General features: G+C 48.7%; 2 protein-coding genes across 2 annotated transcripts; one reads left to right on the plus strand and one right to left on the minus strand.

Moving 5' to 3' along the window:
* Positions 1-6,003: 6,003 nt before the first annotated feature.
* LOC308048900 (olfactory receptor 14A16-like) lies at positions 6,004-6,966 on the plus strand (the record flags this gene model as incomplete). Its single annotated transcript, XM_080358229.1, has 1 exon — positions 6,004-6,966. One exon carries the CDS (start codon positions 6,004-6,006, stop codon positions 6,964-6,966), a length of 963 nt encoding a protein of 320 aa, XP_080214355.1.
* Positions 6,967-14,602: 7,636 nt separating this feature from the next.
* LOC308048901 (olfactory receptor 14A16-like) lies at positions 14,603-15,568 on the minus strand (the record flags this gene model as incomplete). The annotated part of the gene is made up of 1 exon (XM_080358230.1): positions 14,603-15,568. The coding sequence occupies one exon, from the start codon at positions 15,566-15,568 to the stop codon at positions 14,603-14,605; it is 966 nt and encodes a 321-aa protein (XP_080214356.1).
* Between the last annotated feature and the right edge of the window lie 7,635 nt (positions 15,569-23,203).

Raw genomic sequence — 23,203 nt, forward strand, 5'->3', positions numbered from 1 at the left:
AGGAGAGGGAGTTGTTCAGTGACAGCCACCATAGGAAGGAGAAGGGGGTTAGGGAGAGATCCAAGGAGTGCCCAGAAGAAGGGCAATACAATAATAAGTCAGCTCGATAAGATTAGTTCCTAGAGAATTGTACAACTATTAAGTTTTGCCTGTCTCCTTCAGATAACTCCCTCTGTCTGAAAGGGTAAAGTATATCAAACCCTTAGAGGGTTAGGTCTCCAACTAAAGAGTGCTGGGCACTGGTTTTATCTAGAATTGTCTAGAAGTTAGGTTTAGCACAAATAAGCTGCTGGAAAGGAACGGGCTTCTTGAGGCCCTTTTCTGGAAGCAATTCACATACATAATTCACTCAAAGAAGTTAATGTCAATTTTGATGCAATCAAACCTGTACACTGCTGAAAAGCCTGACCCAACATTTCAATTCAGAGAGAAGAAAACTTCCTTTGTACAGTCCTTCTGAAAGCCTCTTTCATCTCCTTGTTCCTCAGGCTGCAGATCAAAAGATTCGGAACAGGGTTTGCCAAGGCTTAGAAAACAGATGATCTTGTCCTGATTGACAGGATATTTTGAACTAGGCTCCAGATACATGAAAAAACTATTCCATAGAAGACCATGACAGCTATCAAGTGGGAGACACAGGTAGAAAAGTCTTTGTACCTTCTCTTGAAAGACTGGATCTGTAGGATGGAAATTATAATATAGGGGCAGGACATGAAAATGATCAAGATTGTAGACAGATCTTTGGCAGGGCCTCATTCAAACCCCACCCGAATGCCATGTGTCAGATGTGCTGTGGGACGTTGAAGCACTTTCTGGCAAGAGGCTGGAGAGATTTTTTGTGCACTCCGGGCACTGACAGCATCTCCACAGACATTCACAACTAGTCAATGAAGAGAAATAATAACTTACAAGTTATGAGTAATTTAGTCTTATAGAAAGTTTTAAAACTGTGTATGTGAATTAAAACATCACGATACTTCCTGTTTCCATTTGGATTTAAAGTGCTCTTAGGCAACTTTCATAACCTAAGAGGTGTAGAAAGCCTCAGGTTGATAAGATGAATATCACTGTTGGTTTTACTATCCCTTTTCATTTCCACTTCAACACCAGTTCAGACAATAAGCGTAGCCTTGGATGTGATGCTGCTAGTGAACCCATTCCTGTACTCACATCCTTGAAGGCCTGTTTACCAGAGTAATCCACAGTTTTCAGAAAGCTAGATTCACATTATTTGAACCCTGATTTCCAATTTTTTCAGAGTTTGGGGTCTTTCCACTCTAGTTTCTGAAACTGAAAAGAACAACGAGAGTTCTTAACTTAAATCCAGTTTTCTGAAGCATTTCTCTCCATTTTGGGGGGAGCGGGGAGAAGGGAAGAGTTAAAGAAGTTCACTTTTAAAGTAATTTGAAGTCAGACTTGAAATTTTGTTGCTGCACTCATTTTGGAGTAACAGCTACTTCATATTTTTCCATTCTTCAAATAAACAGCTAGTGTAGCCTGAGCACAATAGCCTAATCATTATGTTGCTGCACCCAGATTATGTATTTTATGTTTTTCTGTGGTGACTGTTCTGTCCCATTCTAAACAAGTAGAAGGTGTCAGCCTCGAGGAGTAACCTTGAGAGGCGTTCCACCTCAAGGGGAGATGACCACTGCGCAGCCAGCTGCTATGGAGGGAGAGCTCGACATCTTATTAGGGCTGCTCATATTTATAGTGTGAAGTACTTGGCTGCCAGTCAAACCACAAGTACATGCATCCTTTTTTGCACTTGGTTTGATATATTGGTTTAAACCAGTTTAATATCCTTGTGCATGGTCCAGGGACTATAATGCCCACAGGTTCATGTTTGATCATGAGGCCAGTTGTTCCTTTATCAGCCTGGAACAAAGTACAGTCAACTTGATTAAGAGTTGAGCCACCAAATTGTTAGCAAAAAGGACTTGCCAGGTTACAAGCCAAATAATAAAGGAATGTAAGGCATATGCAAAGGATTTATTTCAAATGTAATGAATATGTGTGATCTGGATGGATATAACCTGTGCCTGGAGCTTCTTCCCCCCCACTGCCCACTAGGGGGATGGATCCCCTGGGGATCAGACTCTAATTCTACAATTAGCCCAAATTGCTGTGTGATGGGTAAGAACCTTAGATTGCAAGGGTATAACTGCCCAGGGTTTTCTTTGCTTGGGGTCCCTCTTTTGGAGGTCCCAGATTGAGCTGCTCTCTATGCTGTACCTTACAAATAAATTATTTATTTAAGAATTTCTGGAATCCCTGCCTGAGTCTCTGCTTCAGGAAACCTAGGGAGAAAACCTTTCCTTAATATAAGCATGGGAGGGGGCTGAGTCCCCTTCTAGCCCCAGGGCTATAAACCCAGGATGAGATGCTGCAATTTACTAAGCTGGATCCCTTCCCTTAGCTGTGGTAAAGGAGATGCCTCCCTGATCCTCTCAGGGTCTCCTGACTAATGATGGGACAGTGAAAAGGTGATTCCAGAACCTTCTCTGACAGGAGAAATGACACAACTGGAAATAAGTGTGGTTCCCCAGGTGAGGGTGTTGAGCATTGATAAGGATCATGGCTGAAAACACTGTGACTAGTTCAGCCAGGAGAAGACACATCAGAGCAGGGAGAACTGTGATCTACACATCAGCGACGAGCCAACGAGCCACAGATCAGGCCGGCTGACCGACCAGAGATGGAGGATGTGCTGGAGGGCACATAGCCCCATCTCCTGATATGCCCAGCTTGGCAAACAAAGAGGAAAAGTTGAGACCCTTTTAACATGGCCCAGGGCTTGTCGAAACTTGTTCATCTTTTGCAATCACCACTTCCCCCTGATTTCTGCATGACACAAGGGGGCAAAGCGGAGACCCCTCAACGTGGCCCAGGACTTGTCCAGACTTGTCCCTCTTTTGCAGTCACCACTTTCCCACTCCAGACTTTCCTCTACTCTGGGAGCTATAAAAAGCCCACCAAAACCAGCATGATTGGGGGGAATACCAGTCTCACCTAAGGGCCTGATCAGTTTTCATCAAGGGAATACCAGCCTACCCGTCCCACCAAAGGGAATACCAGCTCGGCCTCACCAAGAGAATCCAGCGCGCTGAGGACCCTCACTCTGAACCAGGCATCAGAGGACGCTGCACTCCTGACCCTAGCATCCTTGCTGTGGAACACCGAGGCTACACATCATCGTACAAGTCCTGTCATCCACACTGTGGGGCCGTAAAAGACTGGATCCCTCACTCTTTTCTTTCTTCCTTTCTCTCTGCTCTTTCCATCTCTCCTCTTTCCTATACCCCCATTTCTTTGCCTCTCCTTCCATATATATATATATATATATATATATATATATATATGTGTATATTACTCTCTTTCTCTCTCCCTTATACCTTAGTTTTCCTTCCTTCTCTACCACTCTCTTTCCCTTTTGAACATATAAGGATAACACCATCTTTAAGTTCTGCTGTTGATTTCTGGTTAGATTTCATATTATAGCTATTGATGGTTCCCAATACACTGCTCGTTGTAGGATTTTCGCTGTTAATGTGTTGATAAGTTCTGTTACACTTTTGCCAAGTCACCATTCGCTGTAACCAATATTCCAACAAGGACTTTTAGTAAAACTCACGATTGAATTGAACCCCAGAGGTGATTGTCATTCACTTCACATAACCGCACAGAATTAACCCAGAGTTAACTCACACTTGGTCTCATCTGTTGAGTCAGGGCGCGGGTCGCATCTGGAGTTAACTCATCCCTCATCCCAGCTGTTGGGACGGGACAGAGGGAGGGAAAATAAGTGATGCCTTTAGCCTGTTTCACAGCAGATTCCCCTGGAGCCCCAGGGACACCTGGAGGGAGCCCAGAGGGGACAGAGAAAGGGACATCATGGGCTGCTCCTGTGCTGTGAGCTGGGCTGGGCTCCTGGGACACAGGGAGCTCATGGCAGCGGCAGCGCTGCAGAGAGACAGCTCTGCCCAGGAGCAGCTCCTCTGCACACGCAGCAGGGCTGAGGGCTCTGCCTGCAGCACCGAGGGCACAGGAGTGAGGAAACAAGAGGTATAAGGTAGCCTGGATTTGGAAGATACTGAGAGTCACTGGAAGCAAGATCTGCACAGCTCTTGACCTGGTTAAGTCTGTGGCTGCAAAACTCTGCAAGATGGGATTGCCAGAGCCATCACCTAAAGCTGTTACATCCCATGGCTGATAGGATATGGCAGGACAGCTCTCACAGTTTCTGCAGTATGGAGAAGAACATGCTTGAGAGCAGGATGTTTCTGAGGTTTTTTTTTAAGAGGAAGGTCAAAGTAAGGGCTGCCTGAAGGGGAAAGGCACTTTCTGGAGTCTGTGCTTTCAGTTTGCTGCTGTGACAAGGTGGCAGGTTGCATGGTGATGCAGTTGCCAGGTTTGTACAGGGGACTGTGACTCCTGGAATATTGAACTGGGAGAGCTGTAGCTTGACAAAGAAGCTTTAAAGTCCTTTTACCCACCTCAGCATACAAACACCATCTTTGTGGTGTCCTCAGGGTTATCTGAGATGTTCTGTGGGACTTCCAAACACTGACAGTGTCCTGTTCCCAGGAGGTGTCTGCAGGACAGAGCTGAGCACACAGCGGGTAGGATGGGGTCTGTGAGCCCTGGCGGAAAGGAGACCTGGGGACAAAGAAGCAGGGACAGCTTCAGGCGGCAGAGACATAGGCAGGGAAGAACAGGGAGCTGCTACCAGAAATGCCCTTGGAAGGGGTTTCGGGCAGCTGCTTCCTGCCATCCCTGTGGTTCAGACGCCTTCCCTGGAGCAACCCCTGGACTTCTCTCCCACCCAGAAGAGCCTCTGCCATCAAGACCACAGGGTCCATGGCATGAGTCACCTGCAGCCAAACCCCCAGGAAAGGAGACTGTCCTGCATGTCCGTCTGTCCCGCCATCCCCCCTACCTTTGGCTCCCTTGGCAGAAACAATGTGGGATTTCTCTTTTTTTTTCTCCACCTGCCCACACTGTTGCTGCTGTTGTTTGGAGGCTCTGTGGGGATGGGGGTTTCAGCTGCATCTCAGACACTCACCCTGTGGGCCCTCTCATGCGGATGTGTCCATGGGGGGAAAGTGACCAAGGAATCGTCTTCCCTGTGGGGCTCTGGACCCCACAGGGCTCATGGGTGGGGAAAAAGCTGACTCTCACTCCATGGAACCCCATGTTTAGGACAGTGAAAAGGACACAGCTCTGCATTGCAGTTGTTGCAATACCAGGGAGCCCAGCACAAAAACTGTGGAGACACTAAGGCCATAGAAATATGAGCGTGCAGCTGCATTTGGGAAACTGAGATGAGCTCTCATGTCCTTGGCTGGAAAGGGAGTCTGGAGACAGGGTGAGGGCATTGGAGATCTGCACTTGAAAACTGGGCTCCTCTGCTCTCAGCAGGGTGCAGTTTCTCCTAGGAGGAACATCCAGGGGTGACTGTCCTCTGTCCTCCAGCTCAAAGAGTTGCCAGAACAGGGCAGCTGGACCAGGACTGATAGACAGAGCAGATAATCTCACCCTGCACTAAGAGTCAGTCCCATTGCCGCTTACGTCTGAAAAGGTTTCACTTTAAGGGAACAGAAATGTCAATAACTTCTGGCTTCAGAGCACCACTCAGGTGTGGTGGGGCAATCAGAAATGAATACACACACAAAACCCAGTCCTCACGGAGTGAGAATTCTGAAAAGCTCTTTGATATTAAAAGTGATTTAACCTGAGATCAGTCCGTGTTCCTATTACCTGTAGCTGCAGGGCCAGACTGACTCCTGCAGAGCCCACAGCAGAGCCCCTGCTCCCAGTGACACCATCAGGCAGCACCAATCGGAGCTCAGAACAGACACCTACCAAAATTCTTCCTGAAACAGAAGACTAAGTTGGGCGCAGTTCCTGGAGAAATAGCACAGGTTTTATTCAGACAAATTGCACCCTGATCTGTCACTGTCTTTTCCTCTGTGAACAGGTGCACATGTCCAGAGGCAGCAAATGTCCAACAGCAGCTCCATCACCCAGTTCCTCCTCCTGGCATTCACAGACACATGGGAGCTGCAGCTCTTGCACTTCTGGCTCTTCCTGGGCATCTACCTGGCTGCCCTCCTGGGCAACAGCCTCATCATCATCACCATAGCCTGGGACCAGCACCTGCACACTCCCATGTACTTCTTCCTGCTCAACCTCTCCCTCGTTGACCTGGGCTCCATCTCCACCACTGTCCCCAAATCCATGGCCAATTCCCTCTGGGACACCAGGGCCATCTCCTATGCAGGATGTGCTGCACAGCTCTTTTTGTTTCTCTTTCTTATTACAACAGAGTTTTATCTTCTCACCATCATGTCTTACGACCGCTATATTGCCATCTGCAAACCCCTGCACTACGGGACCCTCCTGGGCAGCAGAGCTTGTGTCCACATGGCAGCAGCTGCCTGGGCCAGTGGGTTTCTCCATGCTCTTCTGAACACAGCAAATACATTTTCAATACCACTTTGCCAAGGCAGTTTCCTGGACCAGTTCTTCTGTGAAATCCCCCAGATCCTTAAGCTCTCCTGCACAAATTCCTACCTCAGGGAATTTGGGGTTATTGTGGTTAGTGTCTTAGTAGTTTTTGTCTGTTTTGTGTTCATTGTGCTGTCCTATGTGCAGATCTTCAGGGCCGTGCTGAGGATCCCCTCTGAGCAGGGACGGCACAAAGCCTTTTCCATGTGCCTCCCTCACCTGGCCGTGGTCTCCCTGTTTGTCAGCACTGGTGCATTAGCCTACCTGAAGCCTCCCTCCATCTCGTCCCCATCCCTGGACCTGGCAGTGTCATTTCTGTACTCGGTGGTGCCTCCAGCAGTGAACCCCCTCATCTACAGCATGAGGAACCAGGAGCTCAAGGATGCCCTGAGGAAACTAATGGCTGAATGCTTTTCAAAAGCAATAAACTTCCTGTCTTCTGCACATCACTCATGATATAGAAGTAACTACAGGCCCAGACTCTCTTTTGTATATCTTGTAGTTTTTGATGGGTTTTGAAGTTGGGGGAGGCTTATTTGGTTTTGCTTTTTTTAACTGTGATAATATTGCAGACAAAGTAATGCCTTTTTTCATTCCACTTCTATTTCACCATGCACCTTTATAGTTTGAGTCACAGACTGTGTAAATGAGAAGCCACGCTCTCTGTGTATTTAAACAAAATAAAGAACTATGAAGTCTGAGATCCTTCCTCTGAGACCTTTGTGAAGCTGAATACAAAGTGTGTGTGTGCAGAGCTGAAGGGAAACAGTCTCAGCACAGCAGCTCTGCCAGGGAGCACCAGCCTTGTCCTTCCAGAGCTGTTCTCCTTCCACCTCCCCACTCTCCTGTGAGCCCTTGTGTTGGTGTAAGATCTGAGCACTCCTGACCCTTGGTTACAGTCCCGCTGCGTGTCAGTCCTGTGACCACAGGCAGGGACAGGCAATGGGCACTTCTGTGACAGAGCTGCCTCCAGAACAGCATCTCCATCAGCAAGGGGATCTCCCTAGCACAGTGCTCGAAGGCTTAGGTCTTCTTCCAGAGTTGCTCTCCAGAATAGGTGTAAGGAATAGACCCTCGAAACGCTTTGTTTTCTGTGTTTTCTGTGGGCTCAGTGGGATGAGATCAGGGTCCCAGTGTGGCTTTTGAGGGACTTAGAGCTGGAGGCTCAGGTTTGGGTTGTTGGTGTCCAGCACCCAGGCAGGTGGTGGATAAGGCAGAGCAGCTCTGAGCAGCCTCCATGGCCACCTCAGAGCTCGTGTGGGAGGCGATCACAGTGACAGTGACCAACATCAGCTGACATGTGTGGCAGTTTGGCTGGATGGTCAGGCCCAGATGCCATCAGTGGAATGGACTCCTCCTGGCAGCCAGTCACTGTTGGCATCCCTCAGTGACCTGCACTTGAGCCAACACCTGTGAACATCTTCATTATCTGCCTGTATGATGGTTTAGAGCTCACCTTATCGTCCTTTGTGGATAAAGGCAAACTGAGGGGAGCCCTTGAGCTACCCCATTGAGTTCACCTGCCTCAAGCAGCACAATCAGGATGACATTCAGGTGTCTTCCAATCTGAGTGAATCTATGATGCAAGGAATCTTCCCTTGGAGAGCACTTTGAAGACAGAAAAGGGAGAGGATTGAGAAAAGCCAGTGAAACAGAAGTACATAGACAGAATGTTACACTCTAAATACAGAAGAAAATTTGTTTTCATAAGTGGCTGCCTGAAATTATTCACATAAATCAAAAGAACATGATCAACTGCTGGTACATGGCCTTAGTGATGTTAATAAAAAATAATAAAAATCTGAAAGTTCATAAAAAAACTAAGCATGCAGGAAAAGAAGACTTTTTCAGTGATTGTCTTGAGTTTTTTTCTGCAAAGATCTCAGCTTTTTCCTAAATGTTCCCCCTTCACCTTGAAAGGAATCCATTACTCTAGCCCTTAGCCTCAAACCTTACCTCTAAAACAAAGCCCAAACCCCTAACCCCTTACACTTACCCTACCTTTGTCCTTACTTACCCCTCACATGAAAATGCTGGCCTTCATCCTAGCCCTGACCCCAGCCCTGACAAAACCCTAACACTCAAAGCCTGCCTATACCCTAAACACTAACCAGACACCTTTAGCAGAGCTCCAAACCCTCCTGCTAAACCTGTGTCTAATCCTGAACCCTGGAAGGTGAGCTCTAATCCTGAATCCCTAACCTGAAAGCCTAACACCCAAAGCCCTCCTTCCCATGCTCTAAATCCCTCACCTTCAGTCCCTTTCCTAACCTGGACTTAGGCTGCTTGGCACCTTGGGGGCAGGACATGAGGTCCCAGAGCAGTCTCATGGTGTGGGAAAAGGAATGTGGGGTGACCTGTATCTGATCAGCTTGTAAACCAAAAGGGTGAGAATGCTGTGCTGAGCTCAGCTGTGCCTTAGAAACTCCTGCTCCAGCAGGCAGCATGGGACTGTGAAGGTGGCTGTGAGGTCAGTTCAGTCTCTGGAGTTGAACAGCATGTGGCTTGGAAGATCCTGGTGAGGTCACTTTTGCCTGGTCAGCTGGTACAGCTCGTCTTGCAGAACTCATCTCTGGAAGGGTTATCCCATTTCGCTCCACTGATCACTTTGTTTTCTTAACCCAGTCTATCCTGCAACCCGCAGAACTGTGTGCTCAGCACAACACAGACTGAAGGCCAAGCTGTACATGGGCACAGCCCTGGGTCTACTCTAGTTTACTGTTATGTGGACCTCTAACTCTCCATGTACAATGGTGTTCTGGTCAGAATTGCTGAACCTCCTGAGGAAGGTTAGGAAGAGGATGAGTTGTCCCTTAGACAGCTGGAGGAAGCTTCACAATTTTAGGCCCTGGTAGTCATTGGGGAGTTTGAATACCATGGACCTCTGCTAGAAGTCTTTGGTTTAAGAGAAAGTAGAAGGTATTCCCTGATCCAACATGGTGGGAATGGTCTCCTGGCTTTGTTTTTCACAAGAAGACAAAGCAAGACTGCTGGACAATGTGGAGGGGCAAGAAAACCCTGTGGGAAGTGGGCGAGACCCTTGGTCAGCTATTCAACTAAACTAATACCTCCTTCTATCATCCGCAGTGCCTTGTAATGCCTGATACTCTGATCTTGTCAGGGGCACCATAAATCTGATCAGCCATCTGTACGGACTCATGAACAGCTGGCAAAGCAGAGCTTCACTCCAGGAGAACCTTGAGAAACTCTGGGATTGGGCAATAAAAACCTCATGAAATTTTAGAAGGAGAAGTTGCCGGTTCTTTACTGGGGGCAGAATAACCCCACACATGAGGGCAGGCTGGGACCTGAACAGCTCAGGAGTGACTCTGAGCAGAAGGGGCTGGGCATGACGAGGGATGCCATATGAGCCAGTGGTGCATGCTCACCATGAGTAAGGCCAAGGGCCTGTGGGGCTGCGTTAGGAGGAGTGTGGCCAAAAAACAACAGAATTATTGTTCCCTTTGAATCAGTGCTGTGGTGGCCACATCTGGGCTAGTGTGTCTGGGTATGGGACTCCCTGTTCTGGAGGAATGGAGAGGAACTAGAGAAACTTCAGAGATCTGCCAGGATGGGGTTTGGGGCCTTTGAGAGAGGCAGAGAAACATGGGTTTCTTGAGCCTGGTGAAGTGCAGGCTCAGGGCACTGTAGCAGTAGCCTGCAACTGCTTGAAGGGTGGTTTCAGAGATAATGGAGCTTTTCTTGGTAGTAGAAAGTGAAGGAAACCTCCACAAAGTGCAACTTGGAAGGTTCAAGATTGGAGGTTCAGAAAAAGACATCTCAGTCCAAGGGCAGTGCTGTGGTACAAGAGGTCACACAGAGGGAGTCTGGATCAGCCCATGGCCTTGGGCTTCAAGGAAAGAGCAGTGAGGGTGGAGAGACATCAGTGAAAGTAGGAATTGCTGGGATGAGAGCTAGGTAGGAAAGCAAGGTGGATGTCAACAGCCTGAAGGCACAAAGGTGCCTGAAGGGGACAGTATCAGCAAACATGAAGTAGACATGGCCAAGGGCTCTGGTGAGGCTGAAAGGCCAGACAGGACCAAGGTCTTTGTCCCCCTGGCTATGGCAGTTGTATCTATCTCTGCGACCTACCAGGATAAAGTCTGTTTTGAGGCCCTGGACTTTGATTCTCGTTGCCCCTTTTTGGGGAAGCCAGGAGGGGTTGTACAGTTTCCTACACTTGGCCTTGCTCAAACTCACACCCCACTGCTCCAGGAAGAGCCCTGAGCCACGCATGAGGGATCTGCCTTCCCAGGGCCTGGGGTCAGGGTTTGGCCTTTAGCTGGTAAAACAGACCAAGGATTTTCTCCATAGCAGACCAACCTGTACAGTGCCTTTTCCTACCTGCAATCACAACCTTCAATTATCTTCTCTAACGAGTCCATGGAGAGGCTTTGTCAATAATGACCCTCAGTGGGGTCAATCAATGTTTCAAGGTACTTTGAGTTGTGCTTCTGACTTCCACCTCCTGAGCGATTTGTTCAGTCTCCTCTCAGTATCTGTAGTTCATGGACTAAGGGCCAAATACACTATGGGGCTCATTAAAATACAGAAAGTATTAATGAACTCTTTCCCTTCCTGCAATTTTCTTCACGTCTTCAAGACTAATTTGAGCTGTTTCATAATGTAGCAAAGAAGGAAGATTTCAAAATGCACCTAGCAGAAATTATTCTGTATTTTGAAGGGCATATTATGTTCCTTTTCAGTTCAGTGAACAGGTGATAGTAGCGTTCTCTGGTTGATAACGATCCAGAATGTCTCCTCAGTAGGTCTGGACAGGTAGGAAAAGCAGTCCCTTGACATCCAACATAGTATGGACAACGCTCCTCCTCACCTGCCCAACCTTACCCTTTCTCTCGTTGCCCCCTGGGACTTGTTCTCACTTTTCTTTACATCAGATTTGTCCACATTTCTCTGCAGCTGGATGTTCCAGCTCCTTTGTACCATCTCCCAAATGCTCTTCCTAGAAAGCTGGCTACACAGGGGCACCAAATGATTTTTCCTAATTACAAACAAAGAAAGGTGAAGCACAATTAAGCTTCAAAAATAATAAATGCACTCCTCCACCATAAGTTAAGGACAAGCTGTCTCTAATGAGGTTGTCCTTCAAAAAGGGATAATCTTATGAGAAATGTTTTAGGTAAGAAGATAAAAGAATAAAGATACAAACATAATTAAAGAATTGACTAAGGAGACAATTAAACTACTGCAAAACAGGCAAACATTCAACTACCTGAAGTTCAAAACAGCAGCTGGCAAGTTGAGTGTAGTCTGAATGAATAAAGAATAAGAGAAAGAGAAAACTGGAGAATAATGAAAAGGGTCTTTGTCTAGAGAGTCTGCAACTGAAAATGGGACTTTAGAAACAGTCATTATATCAGGACAGGCGAAAATAAATGAAAGATCACAGAAATTAAATACACCATATAACAGGTGCAATAGTGACAAGGATGTTGCAGGAGATCAACACATTGTTGGAATATCCCTTTTGAAAGGTCACAGGATTGGTAGAGGTCTCTTGTGAGTGAGAAAAACCCAATGTTGCAGCCAAAAGTGCCTGCCAGGGAACCACAAGCTGTACAAGAACACTTTGGTGAGGAGTGACCTGTCCAATGAGTCCTCTTGGGTGACATTTCTGGGCACCTAAAAGAGCAAAACGTGATCGAAAACCATCAGCATGGACTTAGCAAGGGTAATTAATGTCTCACAAACTTGATTGGCTTCATGATGAAGTAACTGCATTTCTGCGTGAGGGAAGAACAGTGGCTGTCATTTACCTCAGCTTCAGCAAGGCTCTTGGCATGGTGTCCCTCAATGTTCTTGTACCTGAGGTAGGCCATTACAATCGGATGGGTTGACAAACAGATGAGTGAAACCAGTTGGATATCAGGCTGACAGAGCAGTGGTGAAGGGGTCTCATGCCCAACCTCGAGACCACTAGGGCTTACTGGGGGCTTGTGGGGCAGCACAGGGGACTCTGCTGAGACCTGGACAGTTTAATCCTTTAATAATCTATGACCTTGAGGACACAACTCTCAGCACATTTGTTGATGATGCTAAGTTGAGAAACCTCATAGGCAGGAGGGCTGTCCTGTCAGGAACATCACAACAGAGAAGGACAAAGGGCAGGTCCTGCACCTGGCATAGACTAACCCCTGAAGATGTTGATAACTGGGAGAGAGGTCAGTGGACGGCTGCTAAGATGGTCAGGGACAGGAGCCCAGCCCAGCTCAGCAGCACAGGAGCAGCCCAAGGCAGCATTTTCTCTGTATCCTAATAAGAAAAGAGTTGGACATAAGAATCACCTTTCCTTTTCTCAGCATTAGAGAGGACACCCAGGCGGGGACAGGCAGGGATCTGCTTTACCCTTGCTGAGGGAAGGGATTCATCTGAGTCAATTGGGCAACTCATCCTGGGTGTGTAGTCCTGGGGTTGGCAGTGGACTCAGCTCTCACCTATGGCTGCCACAAACCCACAGGAGCTGGATTCCTCTTGCCTCAGTTCAGATGGTTACAAAATAGGCACCTTCTGCCTGGGAGCTGCTTGTCTCAGCTGTTGTTCAGACAGCTGAGTTGCTCAGACCCAACCAACAAGTGACATCTGGGGTGACAGTGGTGGTTCAAGATACATGCAGGCAGATTCAAGGTCCAATGGAGCAGTGCTGAAACAGGGTGGTTTCTGGGAGCAGCATTTTTGAGACCACTGGGGAATTCCTTTGGTTAAATGAAAGGACAGCAGTTGATCATGTTTGGGACAAAGAAACCTGTCCCTCCTTAATATACTCTTGTCTAAAACCCATATACAGCTGACCCAATGTAGCCATTGCCATAGGGAGAGCTCAGCCTTTCTCCTCTTCTCCACCACCTGTATTTACTAGGCTTCCACTGGGAAGAATGGCATTTGTCTCAGGGACACCCCTCCATTACCCAAACTAATTCAGGGCAGCTGCTCAATGTCATGGCCAAGTCCAGGCTTGTGCTGCTACCTGAGGTGTGTACAGGGCTCTCCAGCACAACTGCATTTGTCTGGCAGGGAAAGCGCAGCAGCTATAGGAAAGCCGTCCCCACTCAGAGCAGGTGTGGGACAGACCACCCAGGGCATCTTGGACAGACCCACTTTCTCTGTGTCAGTGACTGGTCACCAGCACTGTGCTGAGAAGAGGCCTCTCCCACCTCCACCTGGTAGATACAGGCCAAGAAGGAATATGAAGCATGTCCTACCAGGGTCTGTACTCATGTGTCTCTGCTCCTGAACTCTGCTGGTTCTTCTCTCTCCTGTCCTTTACTCATCCCATTGATGGTGTTATTATCAAGGTGTTCCTGGAACACAGGATGTCCCCAGTGAATGGAAAAAGGGAAATCATATCCATCTAACATAAAATAAAAACAAACAAAAAAACCCCACACCACCACCACCAAAAAAACTACAACAAACCAACCAACCAAAACCCAAGATGTAAAAAGGAGGACCCTGGGAACTACCACCCACTCAGCCTCTCTTCTGTGCCTGGAAAGGTCAAGGAGCAGATCCTCCTGGAAGCTCTGTTGAAATGTATGGAACACACAGAGGTGATTAGAGACAGTTCACAAGGCTGAACCAAGAGTAAATCGTGCCTGACTAAGCTAGTGGACTCCTCTGAAGGAGTGACTGCATCAGCAGACAAGGGAAGAGCTATGAATGTCATCTATCTGGGCTTCTATAAGACTTTCCATGCAGCCCCCACTGAAAGATTGCTGAGATGTTGGTGTGATGGATAGATGGATAAGGAACTGACTGGATGGCTGTGTCAAAAGAGTAACAGTCAATAACTCATGTTCAAGTGAAAACAAGGAATGAGCAGTTTCTGTCAATTGTCCATTCTGGGATGAATACTGTTTAATATCTTAATAAATTATATACACAGTACACCCTCAGCAACTTTGCAGGTCACAGAGTCATAGAACATCACCAGCTGAAAGGAATCCATATATATCATTAAGTCCAACTCCCTGGTCCTTGCAGGATGACTGAAACCATATGACTAAGAGCATCCTCCAGATGCTCCCTGAACTCTAACAGGTTTGGTGACATGGAGACAGTGAGATGAGTTATGTTATGTGTCATATGTTGAAGAACACGGACACTTTGTAGCTTCTGGCAGGCATCCAGTCACCAGTTTCCACACTGCATCCTGGAGCTCCTTGTTCCTCATACTGTAGATGAGGGGGTTCACTGCTGGAGGTACCACTGAGTACAGAACAGACACCACCAGATCCAGGGATGGGGAGGAGAAAGAGAGGGGCTTCAGATAGGAAAATATGACAGTGATAAAAAACAGAGAGACCACGGCCAGGTGAGGGAGACACATGGAAAAGGCTTTGTGCCGACCCTGCTCAGAGGGGATCCTCAGCACGGCCCTGAAGATCTGCACATAGGACAGCACAATGAACACAAAACACCCCAAATACACAATAGCAATAAACATGAGAAGTCTAAATTCCCTGAGGTAGGCATCTGAGCAGGAGAGCTTAAGGATCTGGGGGATTTCACAGAAGAACTGGTCCACAGCATTGCCCTTGCAGAGTGGCAGTGAAAATGTATTTGCTGTGTGCAGCAGAGCATGGAGAAACCCACTGGCCCAGGCAGCTGCTGCCATGTGGACACAAGCTCTGCTGCCCAGGAGGGTCCCGTAGTGCAGGGGTTTGCAGATGGCAACGTAGCGGTCATAGGCCATGACTGTGAGAAGAAAGTACTCTGCTGAAATGAAAAACACAAACAGAAAGAGCTGTGCAGTGCATCCTATGTAGGAAATGGCCCTGGTGTTCCAGAGGGAACAGGCCATGGATTTGGGGAGAGTAGTGGAGATACACCCCAGGTCAAGGAGGGAGAGGTTGAGGAGGAAGAAGTACATGGGGGTGTGGAGGTGCTGGTCCCAGGCTATGGTGATGATGATGATGCCGTTGGCCAGGAGAGCAGCCAAGTAGGTTCCCAGGAAGAGCCAGAAGTGCAAGAGCTGCAGCTCCCGTGTATCTCCAAACTCCATGAGGAGGAACAGGGTGATGGAGCTGCTGTTGGACATCTTCTGCCCCTGGTCATGATGACCTGTCCAAGTAGGAAAAGGCAGTGAGCAGTTAGGGCAGAGTTCTTTGATGGAAATTTATTCAAAGTCTCATGGAGATCCCCTAGACTGCCTTGGCCCTTTCATGTCCCTTTTATGAGCTCTGCTCTGTGCTGACTGACTGTGCCTCTGGGAGCAGGGGGCTCTGCTGTGGACACACAAATATCCCAATGCTCCTGTCAAGGCAGGAATGCCAGGGACAGACGGACAGGTACTCAGGAATTTCTCTTCTTTGGGGTCACGTTTCCAAGAGGACTCAGCCTGAAACCCCACGACCCTGGGGGCAGATGCTGTGCTGGGTGTGAGACCTGGGAGCTGCTCCAGGAAAGTGTCTGCACTGTGGGGGATGGCAGGGATGAGCATGAATTTCGTCCTCCAACAGCATTTCTGTCAGCAGCTCCTTCTCCGTCCCTACTTATGTCTCTGCTGTCTGGAGCTGTTCCTGCCAGGAGCTGCTTCTCTCTCCCCATGTTTCGTCCCTGTTTGTGCTCATAGTCTCCATCTCACTTACTGTCCGCTCAGCTCTGTCTTGCAGACCCCCCTGGCAGTGGGGCCCTGACCAGAGGCATCTCTTTATGGGCAGCGAATCAGGGGCAAGTCAGAATATCCTAAAGAGAACTGGGATCAGAGTGCCTTCTCCAGAGGAGAAGAGTAAACTATTAACTCCAACTGCACTCTGAGCCAACCAAGAGCAGAAAACTCATAGCACAGACTCCTTCCCTTTTAGATAATAATCCATTTTGACCTTCTTGAAAAGTCCCCTTGGAAATACCCTGGGGGTGATTTGGAGCTGTCACCAGTGCTGTGCCATGCAGCACCCTCTCAACAGCAGGATCCTGCATGCCCTGCTAGGGGTTGCCCTTTCTACCCACAGCTTCTCCTCACAGCACCGTGGGGATCTCCCTGGGCAGGTTCAGTGCTGACTCTGGCAGGCGGCAGAGTCCCTGCCCGGCACACAGTCCTGGAGTGCCCGGACCCTGCTCTGCAGGACAGCCCTGGGCACCCATCCTGCACACCCAGCTTCACACTGCTGCAGCCATCTCTCAGAGAAGGTAGTCGTTATGCCTTTCTCCTCTCATGGTGCAGCAGGGAAGCCCTGCTCCAGAGCGTGTCCTCCTTCTCCACACCAGACCAGTCAAGACAGTCATCTTGATGAGTCCTATCAGCCACGGGATGTACCAGCTCTAGAAGATCCCTCCAGAATACTCATCTGAATTTCCCCACTCCCACTGACTTACTGTGTCAGAAGTTGTGAAGGGTTCTCCATGAACAAGAGATCACCTTTAAGCTCTTCCTTTCTCACTCCTCTCCCCTCGGTGCTGCAGGCAGTGCCCTCAGCCCTGCTGCACTTTGCAGAGGAGCTGCTCCTGGGCAGAGCTGCCTCTTTACAGCGCTACCGGGTTGCCATGAGCTCCCTCCATCCCAGAGCCCAGCCCAGCTCAGCAGCAGAGGAGCGGCCCAAGGTGGCGCTTTTTCTTGGCCCTCTGGGCTCCCTCCAGGTGTCCCTGGGGCTCCAGGAGAACCTGCTGTGAAACAGGCTGAAGTCACCACTGATGCTCCCTCCCTCAGCTGGGGAGAAACTCTTATTCCCAGCAGTGTCAGTTCTTCTCTCAGAGATAGAGTTACTTCTAAAAATTCCCTTTTTTGTGTTATTATCAGACCGGACACCCAGACAATGACACGCAGGGATCTGCTTTACCACTTCTGAGGGGAGTCAGCTCAGTCAAAGTATCTCATCCTGTGTTTCTATTGTTAGCACTGGAAGTGGACTCAACTCTCTGCCACAGCTGCCACAAAGCCCTGAGAGCTGGGATTCCTCTTGCTGCTGTTCAGGTGTGCATTAAATAGGCACCTGTATGTGAGCTCCTTGTCTCAGCTTCCATGGTAAGTAATGAAGATGTAGGTCAGGAGTGAGCTGTTCAGATGAAATACCTGGTGACTTTGGAGGTTCCAGAGGTTGTCCAAGCTTGTTCATCCCACTGGCACTGTCCTTATTTACGATTTGTCAGCCGATGCTGCCATCTGACCGAAAGGTGTCCTGTATCGTAACAACAGCCAAGTTTCTCTCTGTCTTTTCCATCAGCTGTGTTGACTAGATCGCCATTGACTATAATGATGGTTTTCATCTACACATCGCCTAATCAAATTCCAGGCAGTTACGCTATTTAATGCCCAACTAGAGGCCTGTAGTGCTAGGTGAGATGCCAAGGCTCTCACATGTATCTACATGGAGCTGGCAGGTACAATTCAGTAAAGCCATTCCCACTCAGAGCGAGTGTGTGACAGACACCCAGACAGCATTGCACAGAGATTCGTTGCCTTTGTGTGAGCCACTGATTGCCACCACTGCAGTGTGGCACATCTGTCCATTCCCTATGCAGTAGATGTGGGGCTGTCCAGGAACACGAGGGCCATCACGCTGGAGTCTCCGCTTGTTTACCTAAATTCTCAAACTGCTGTTTTTTCTCTCTATCACCTCATACTCACCCCCTTGAGAATACAGTCAAGCAACAGATAAACCATTTTCACAGTGGGCCATTCAGCAGCATCTTGTCATTCCTGCAGATCAGTGGCACCTCTGCCAAAGTCCCTCAGAGGCAGCAGAGACACCTCTGAAGTAAACCAGGTTCTTTCCAGGGTTGCACTTGCCAGCCCTGTTTGTCTGTGGCCATGGCTACAGCAGGGGTTGCTCACTCTCTTGGCATCCACTTTCAGCTTTAGATTTCCATCTGCCGACCACTCCATCATGCCTCAGGTCTGAAGCAAAGCCTTTGAACAAACAGGGTCTTAGACACTTGGTACGAGTTTTCTTTATAAGTCCGAGCTTTGCCTGGAGGCACAGCTGATGTGCTACAGCCAAAGTGTGCACCAATTCCCTCAGCCCAGGGCACAGACAAGCTCAGTGAGCCCTTGTAGGTGAGGATCAGAGGAGAGTCCAGCAAATGTGAAAGTGTGGTAGGAGACAAGGAAACCGCATCAGCGTGGGAAAACAGCCATAGACCTCTCTAAGTCATCTGGGAAATCTCTGAATGCAGAAGCCTGGGCCTTGCTGGGGACTTCAATAACCCTGGCATTTGTTGGATGGAGAACACAGCAGGACAGTGATGAAGCTGGTGAGGCACCTGGAGCACAAGTCTTATGAGGAGCAGCTGAGGGACCTGGGGCTGTTTAGCCTGCAGAAAAAGAGGCTGAGGGGAGACCCTATTGCTCTCTGTAACTGCCTGAAAAGAGGTTGTAGCATGGAGGGTGTTGGTCTCTTCTCCCAAGTAGCAACTGATAGGACAAGAGGAAATGGCTGCAAATTGAGCCAGGGATGGTCCAGATTGGATATTAGGAAACATTTCTTCATGGAAAGGATTGTCAGGCATTGGAACAGGCTGCCCAGGGCAGTGCTGGAGTCACCACCCCTGAAGGGGTTTAACGGACATGGAGATGAGGTTCTTAGGGACATGGTTTAGTGCCAGTTTTGGGTTAATGGTTGGACTTGATGATCTGAAGTGTCTCTTCCATCTGAAACAATTCTATGATTCAATGATTCTGTAACACAGAGAAGTTGTCAGAAACACTGCTAGGTATTGCAGAATCACAGCATGGTTGAACTTGGAAGGCACCTCTGGATGTGATCTAGTTCACCTCCTCTGGTCAAGTGGGGTCAGCTACAGCAGGTTGTCCAGAGACACACTGGGCCTTGAATATGGGAACTCCACAACTTCTCTGGGCAGCTTGTCCAGTAATCAACATCCACACCTTAATTAAGTGCTTTCTGCAGTTTAGTTACAATTTCCTCTGTTTTAGATTGTGCTCTTGCTTCTTGTCCTGTCGCTGGGCACCACTGACTATGGTCTCATACCTCCCTCAGCCTTTTCCACGTCCTACGTAACCAGGACTCCAGGCCTATTTGTCACTGGCCTCATGTTTTCCCTTGTCTTACTCTTGCTGTTGATGTTCTTCTAGAATCCTCTTTTGTTGCTGTTCACACATCATTACACTGGTTTAAGGTTCTTCAGTACCAAAAGGCCATATTAAATATGCTGTGTCTCATTGTGCACTAAACTGATGTGAAAAGATGACTTCTGCTCCATGACATGCAGCACCTTCATGCAGGATCTAGTATTAATATATCATTAGTAATTGTCTCACTTGCTACATTTAAAGCAGTTGTTGCAGTCCAGGTGCTCAGGTTTCACAAAGTACTCCAGAGCTGCAGTGACAGATGCAGCTGCCTGGAGGAGTGAGAAAGGAGAGAAATGAACTTGGAGAAACATCTTTGCCCAAACACTTAGTAGTAGTTTACACAAAAACCCAGGTAGCTGATGCTGAGGAGACCCACTGTGAACCCACAAGCAGCGTCCGTACAGAGGGTATTAAGCTGAACATTTCCCTCATTGCCAAGGAATTCCTGGGGCTCTCAACAGCTCCCTCTCTGTGGCACCACGCAGTTCAGCTCCCGATGGTGTGCAGGGTTGTCAACAATGGAAACAACACACCTCATCAGCCTGGGAGCCAGATGGATGTTGTGGGAGGGCAAGGGAAGAAGGAGGAAAACACGTCATGGAGGCAAGAGAGGGTCATGTGTGTCCATCCAGCTTAAAGCCGACACCCACAGGGAGAGCACTGGCACGGCCTCCCCAGAAGGACACAGTCCATTTGACTTCTCACCCACCACCAAGATCTCTTGTGTTCGCAGTGTCAGTTTGTAAGCCAACTGCGTGGATTCTGGAAAGCTACAGGGGCCTTGGGATGTCTTGAAGCACAATTACAAACCCTCTTACTTTTGTATCCAAAGGAACATCCAGGAAGGCCTCATAGGAATCAGAAACAGCTTGGCAGCTCTTGCACGAGACTGGAAGGCAAATGGAAATGTTCGGTGATAAGAGAAGTTGATTATGCTGGTTTACACTTCTCATATATACTATGCTAATTAGCTGATCAGCTGATTATCACAGGCAGACAGAAGGGCACAGAAAATTACAAGGAGAGCAATAGTTGTGGAAAAGTACCTCTGGATCTCAAAAAGCCCCCGAATATTTGATGGATGATGGTAGTTGACTGAGAAGAGATGTCCATGCTGGAAACAAATGGGAAGGCAGAGAATTATCTCCTCCAAGACTCTGGCTTGTCTGAAAGCCCTGGGCCCAGGTTTGCCATTATGGGAGTACATCAAGGAGTCCAAAGGGCTCAGGAACACTCAAAAGGTAATTTCCTTGCACTTACTCACTGCTTCCACTCAGACAATCTCTCGCTGCATGGCATCCACGGTGCAGCGTAAGAACTCGTGGGCATCCTCCTGCCTGCAATCCTGGAAATGTTCTCCTATTTCTAAAAAGGAAGTAGTTAATAGTTCACTCTTACAGGAATGGAAGAAAACATATCAAAGTACCTGAAATGGCTTACGTGTGAGAACACTGATGACCGCCCAAGGCTCAGTGGCACTGGCTGAGGAATGCAGGACCTCGTTAACATGTGCTTCCATCCTGCACATCATGCAGAAGCCTTCCCGGCTCCCTGAAGAGGGAGGGAGAGAAGAAAGCTTCTCGAGTTAGTAAAATATCCACAGCAATGGGAAACCTAATGGAGATCTTGTCTTGAGTTATAAGAACAGACTCCACTCCTCTTCTCCCAAGGTGCCAACGTCCCAACAGCCTTGGGATATTTTAGTGCATGGAAAATGTTCTTCAGAGGGATGCTGAACTGGCCAAAGGTTTCTGTACAATAAGCAAAGAGAATTTAACTTACAGGAAGAGGGACTGAGACCTGGGGATAGAAAGAGGTACAACAAGCAGCTTCTAGGCTTGCATGTTCAAAGAACAGCCCTGCATGGACTGACAAAGAAGGGCTGCTTTTCTCCTAAATCAATTCCAGATACTGGGAGCCCTTGGGAACTGCCCAACAGATTAACAAGGAAATGTTCACTGAAGTACTGACAGGCCTGGCTGTGCTCCTCAGAGAGCAGGTGGTTGGCCAGAGAGGGATGTAGGTCAGGCACTGCAGGACGGAGTTGAGCCAGCATGTGTTGCCCAGGTTGTGCAGTCCCGCTCCAGCTCTCTGGCTGTGCTGCCAGGCCATGCAAATCTTCTCTGGGGGAAAGAGGATCCTCTGTGGTGGAGCCATTCGCTCAGCAACAACTGCCAAGAAACCACATTTGAAAAGAAATAATGTTGTTGCATGAAAGCACATTATAAAAGTCCATTTTAAAAGTCAGGAGTACCCAGGACAACCAGCCCTAACCTCCAACAGAGATACATTGGGGCAAGCCTAACACTGCCATTGCAATTTGCTGGTCAAGAAACAGTTTTGAAAAAGTGTGTTCCCCTGCTTACTTTGCCTCAAGTCCAACAAACACACACTCATTTCTGTGCTCCAGGCAACCTTCCTTTCCCTCTAGAGTCTTGAATTGCATTAGCAGGTCAAGTCTTCATTTTTCTTGATTTTAAGTTGATGAAAACAACCAAGTCTCTGGCACAGAAGGTAACCCTACTGATGTCAGACCTTTCTGCGAGCAATGACGTCTTTAAAACTCCTGTACAGAATGGCAGGGAGTGACAAAACTCATCTTCCCGTGTCTAACTGAGAACACCTTGGTAAGTCTGGCTGCTCTCAGGAAGTGCCCCATAATTCACTCCAGGTTGTCAGCGCATTAGTATTCAGGAACTGAGCACCAGCCACGTCCGTTGACTTTGGTGATTCACAAAGTCCAAGGCTGCTGCTGCAGCTGCTACTCACAGAAGTCATTGTGGCCATCGCTCCTCTCAGGAACACAGGGCTCTGGATGACAAAGGATGTCAGGATGTGCTCCCGAAAGAGATGATGAGCGTCAATCCCGTCACCTGATTCCAAATAAAGAATTGTACCTCAACAAAATGATTAAAAAATACCCAAATTGAAACCAACAGAACAGCATCTGCCACCAAGAGTGTTTCAGTGGCAGTTTTAACTGCTGCAGAGCTGCAAGGCTGATGACCTTCCCATGACTGTCACAGGGCCCCAGTTCACAGCAGTTTCAAAGGCCTTTTGAAAGTCTCCAACGCACGTTACCTCCTCTGAAGAGGACCTGCTGCTGACCTGTTGCTGCTCCTGCCCCATCAGCACGTAGATATGGGTGGGCTCCTCACAGGGGTCTGCTGTCACCTGTGGGGAGGAGGGGACGGTCACCCAGCGTGGCGGTGGCATGGGCAAAAGGGGTGGGGGTGAGGGGTCGGCGTACGTCATCGATGCCACGGGAGAGGGCCTGGCAGTGGCAGGTGTGGCAGCCAGAGTCATGGAGGAAGAAGAGGGTCCTGCCATAACCCAGCAGGAAGAGGTGCTGCTGGGCAGGCAGCAGCTTGCAGTGGCCGTGAGCAAAGGGGGATGGGATGGAGGCCACCAGCGCTGGCTGCTGACAGGGGCCCAGGCCCTGGAGGCTCAGCCCGTTGGTGTCTGCAGGGGGAAGCAGAGACATTGTCATGGGCTGGGGACAAAGTGCCACCACCCTCCCCTCCCTTGGCGGTGCCGGGGGCTCACAGCTGAGACTGCGGCATCTTGCCGGGCCGGGTGCTGGTGGGGGCAGAGGGGGCAGAAGCGGCCCCAGGCGGCCTCGCTGTTCACAGCTCATGGCGG

This window comes from Nesoenas mayeri (genome assembly GCF_963082525.1).
Source record: "Nesoenas mayeri genome assembly, chromosome: 23".
In the NCBI taxonomy this organism is placed as follows: domain Eukaryota; kingdom Metazoa; phylum Chordata; class Aves; order Columbiformes; family Columbidae; genus Nesoenas; species Nesoenas mayeri.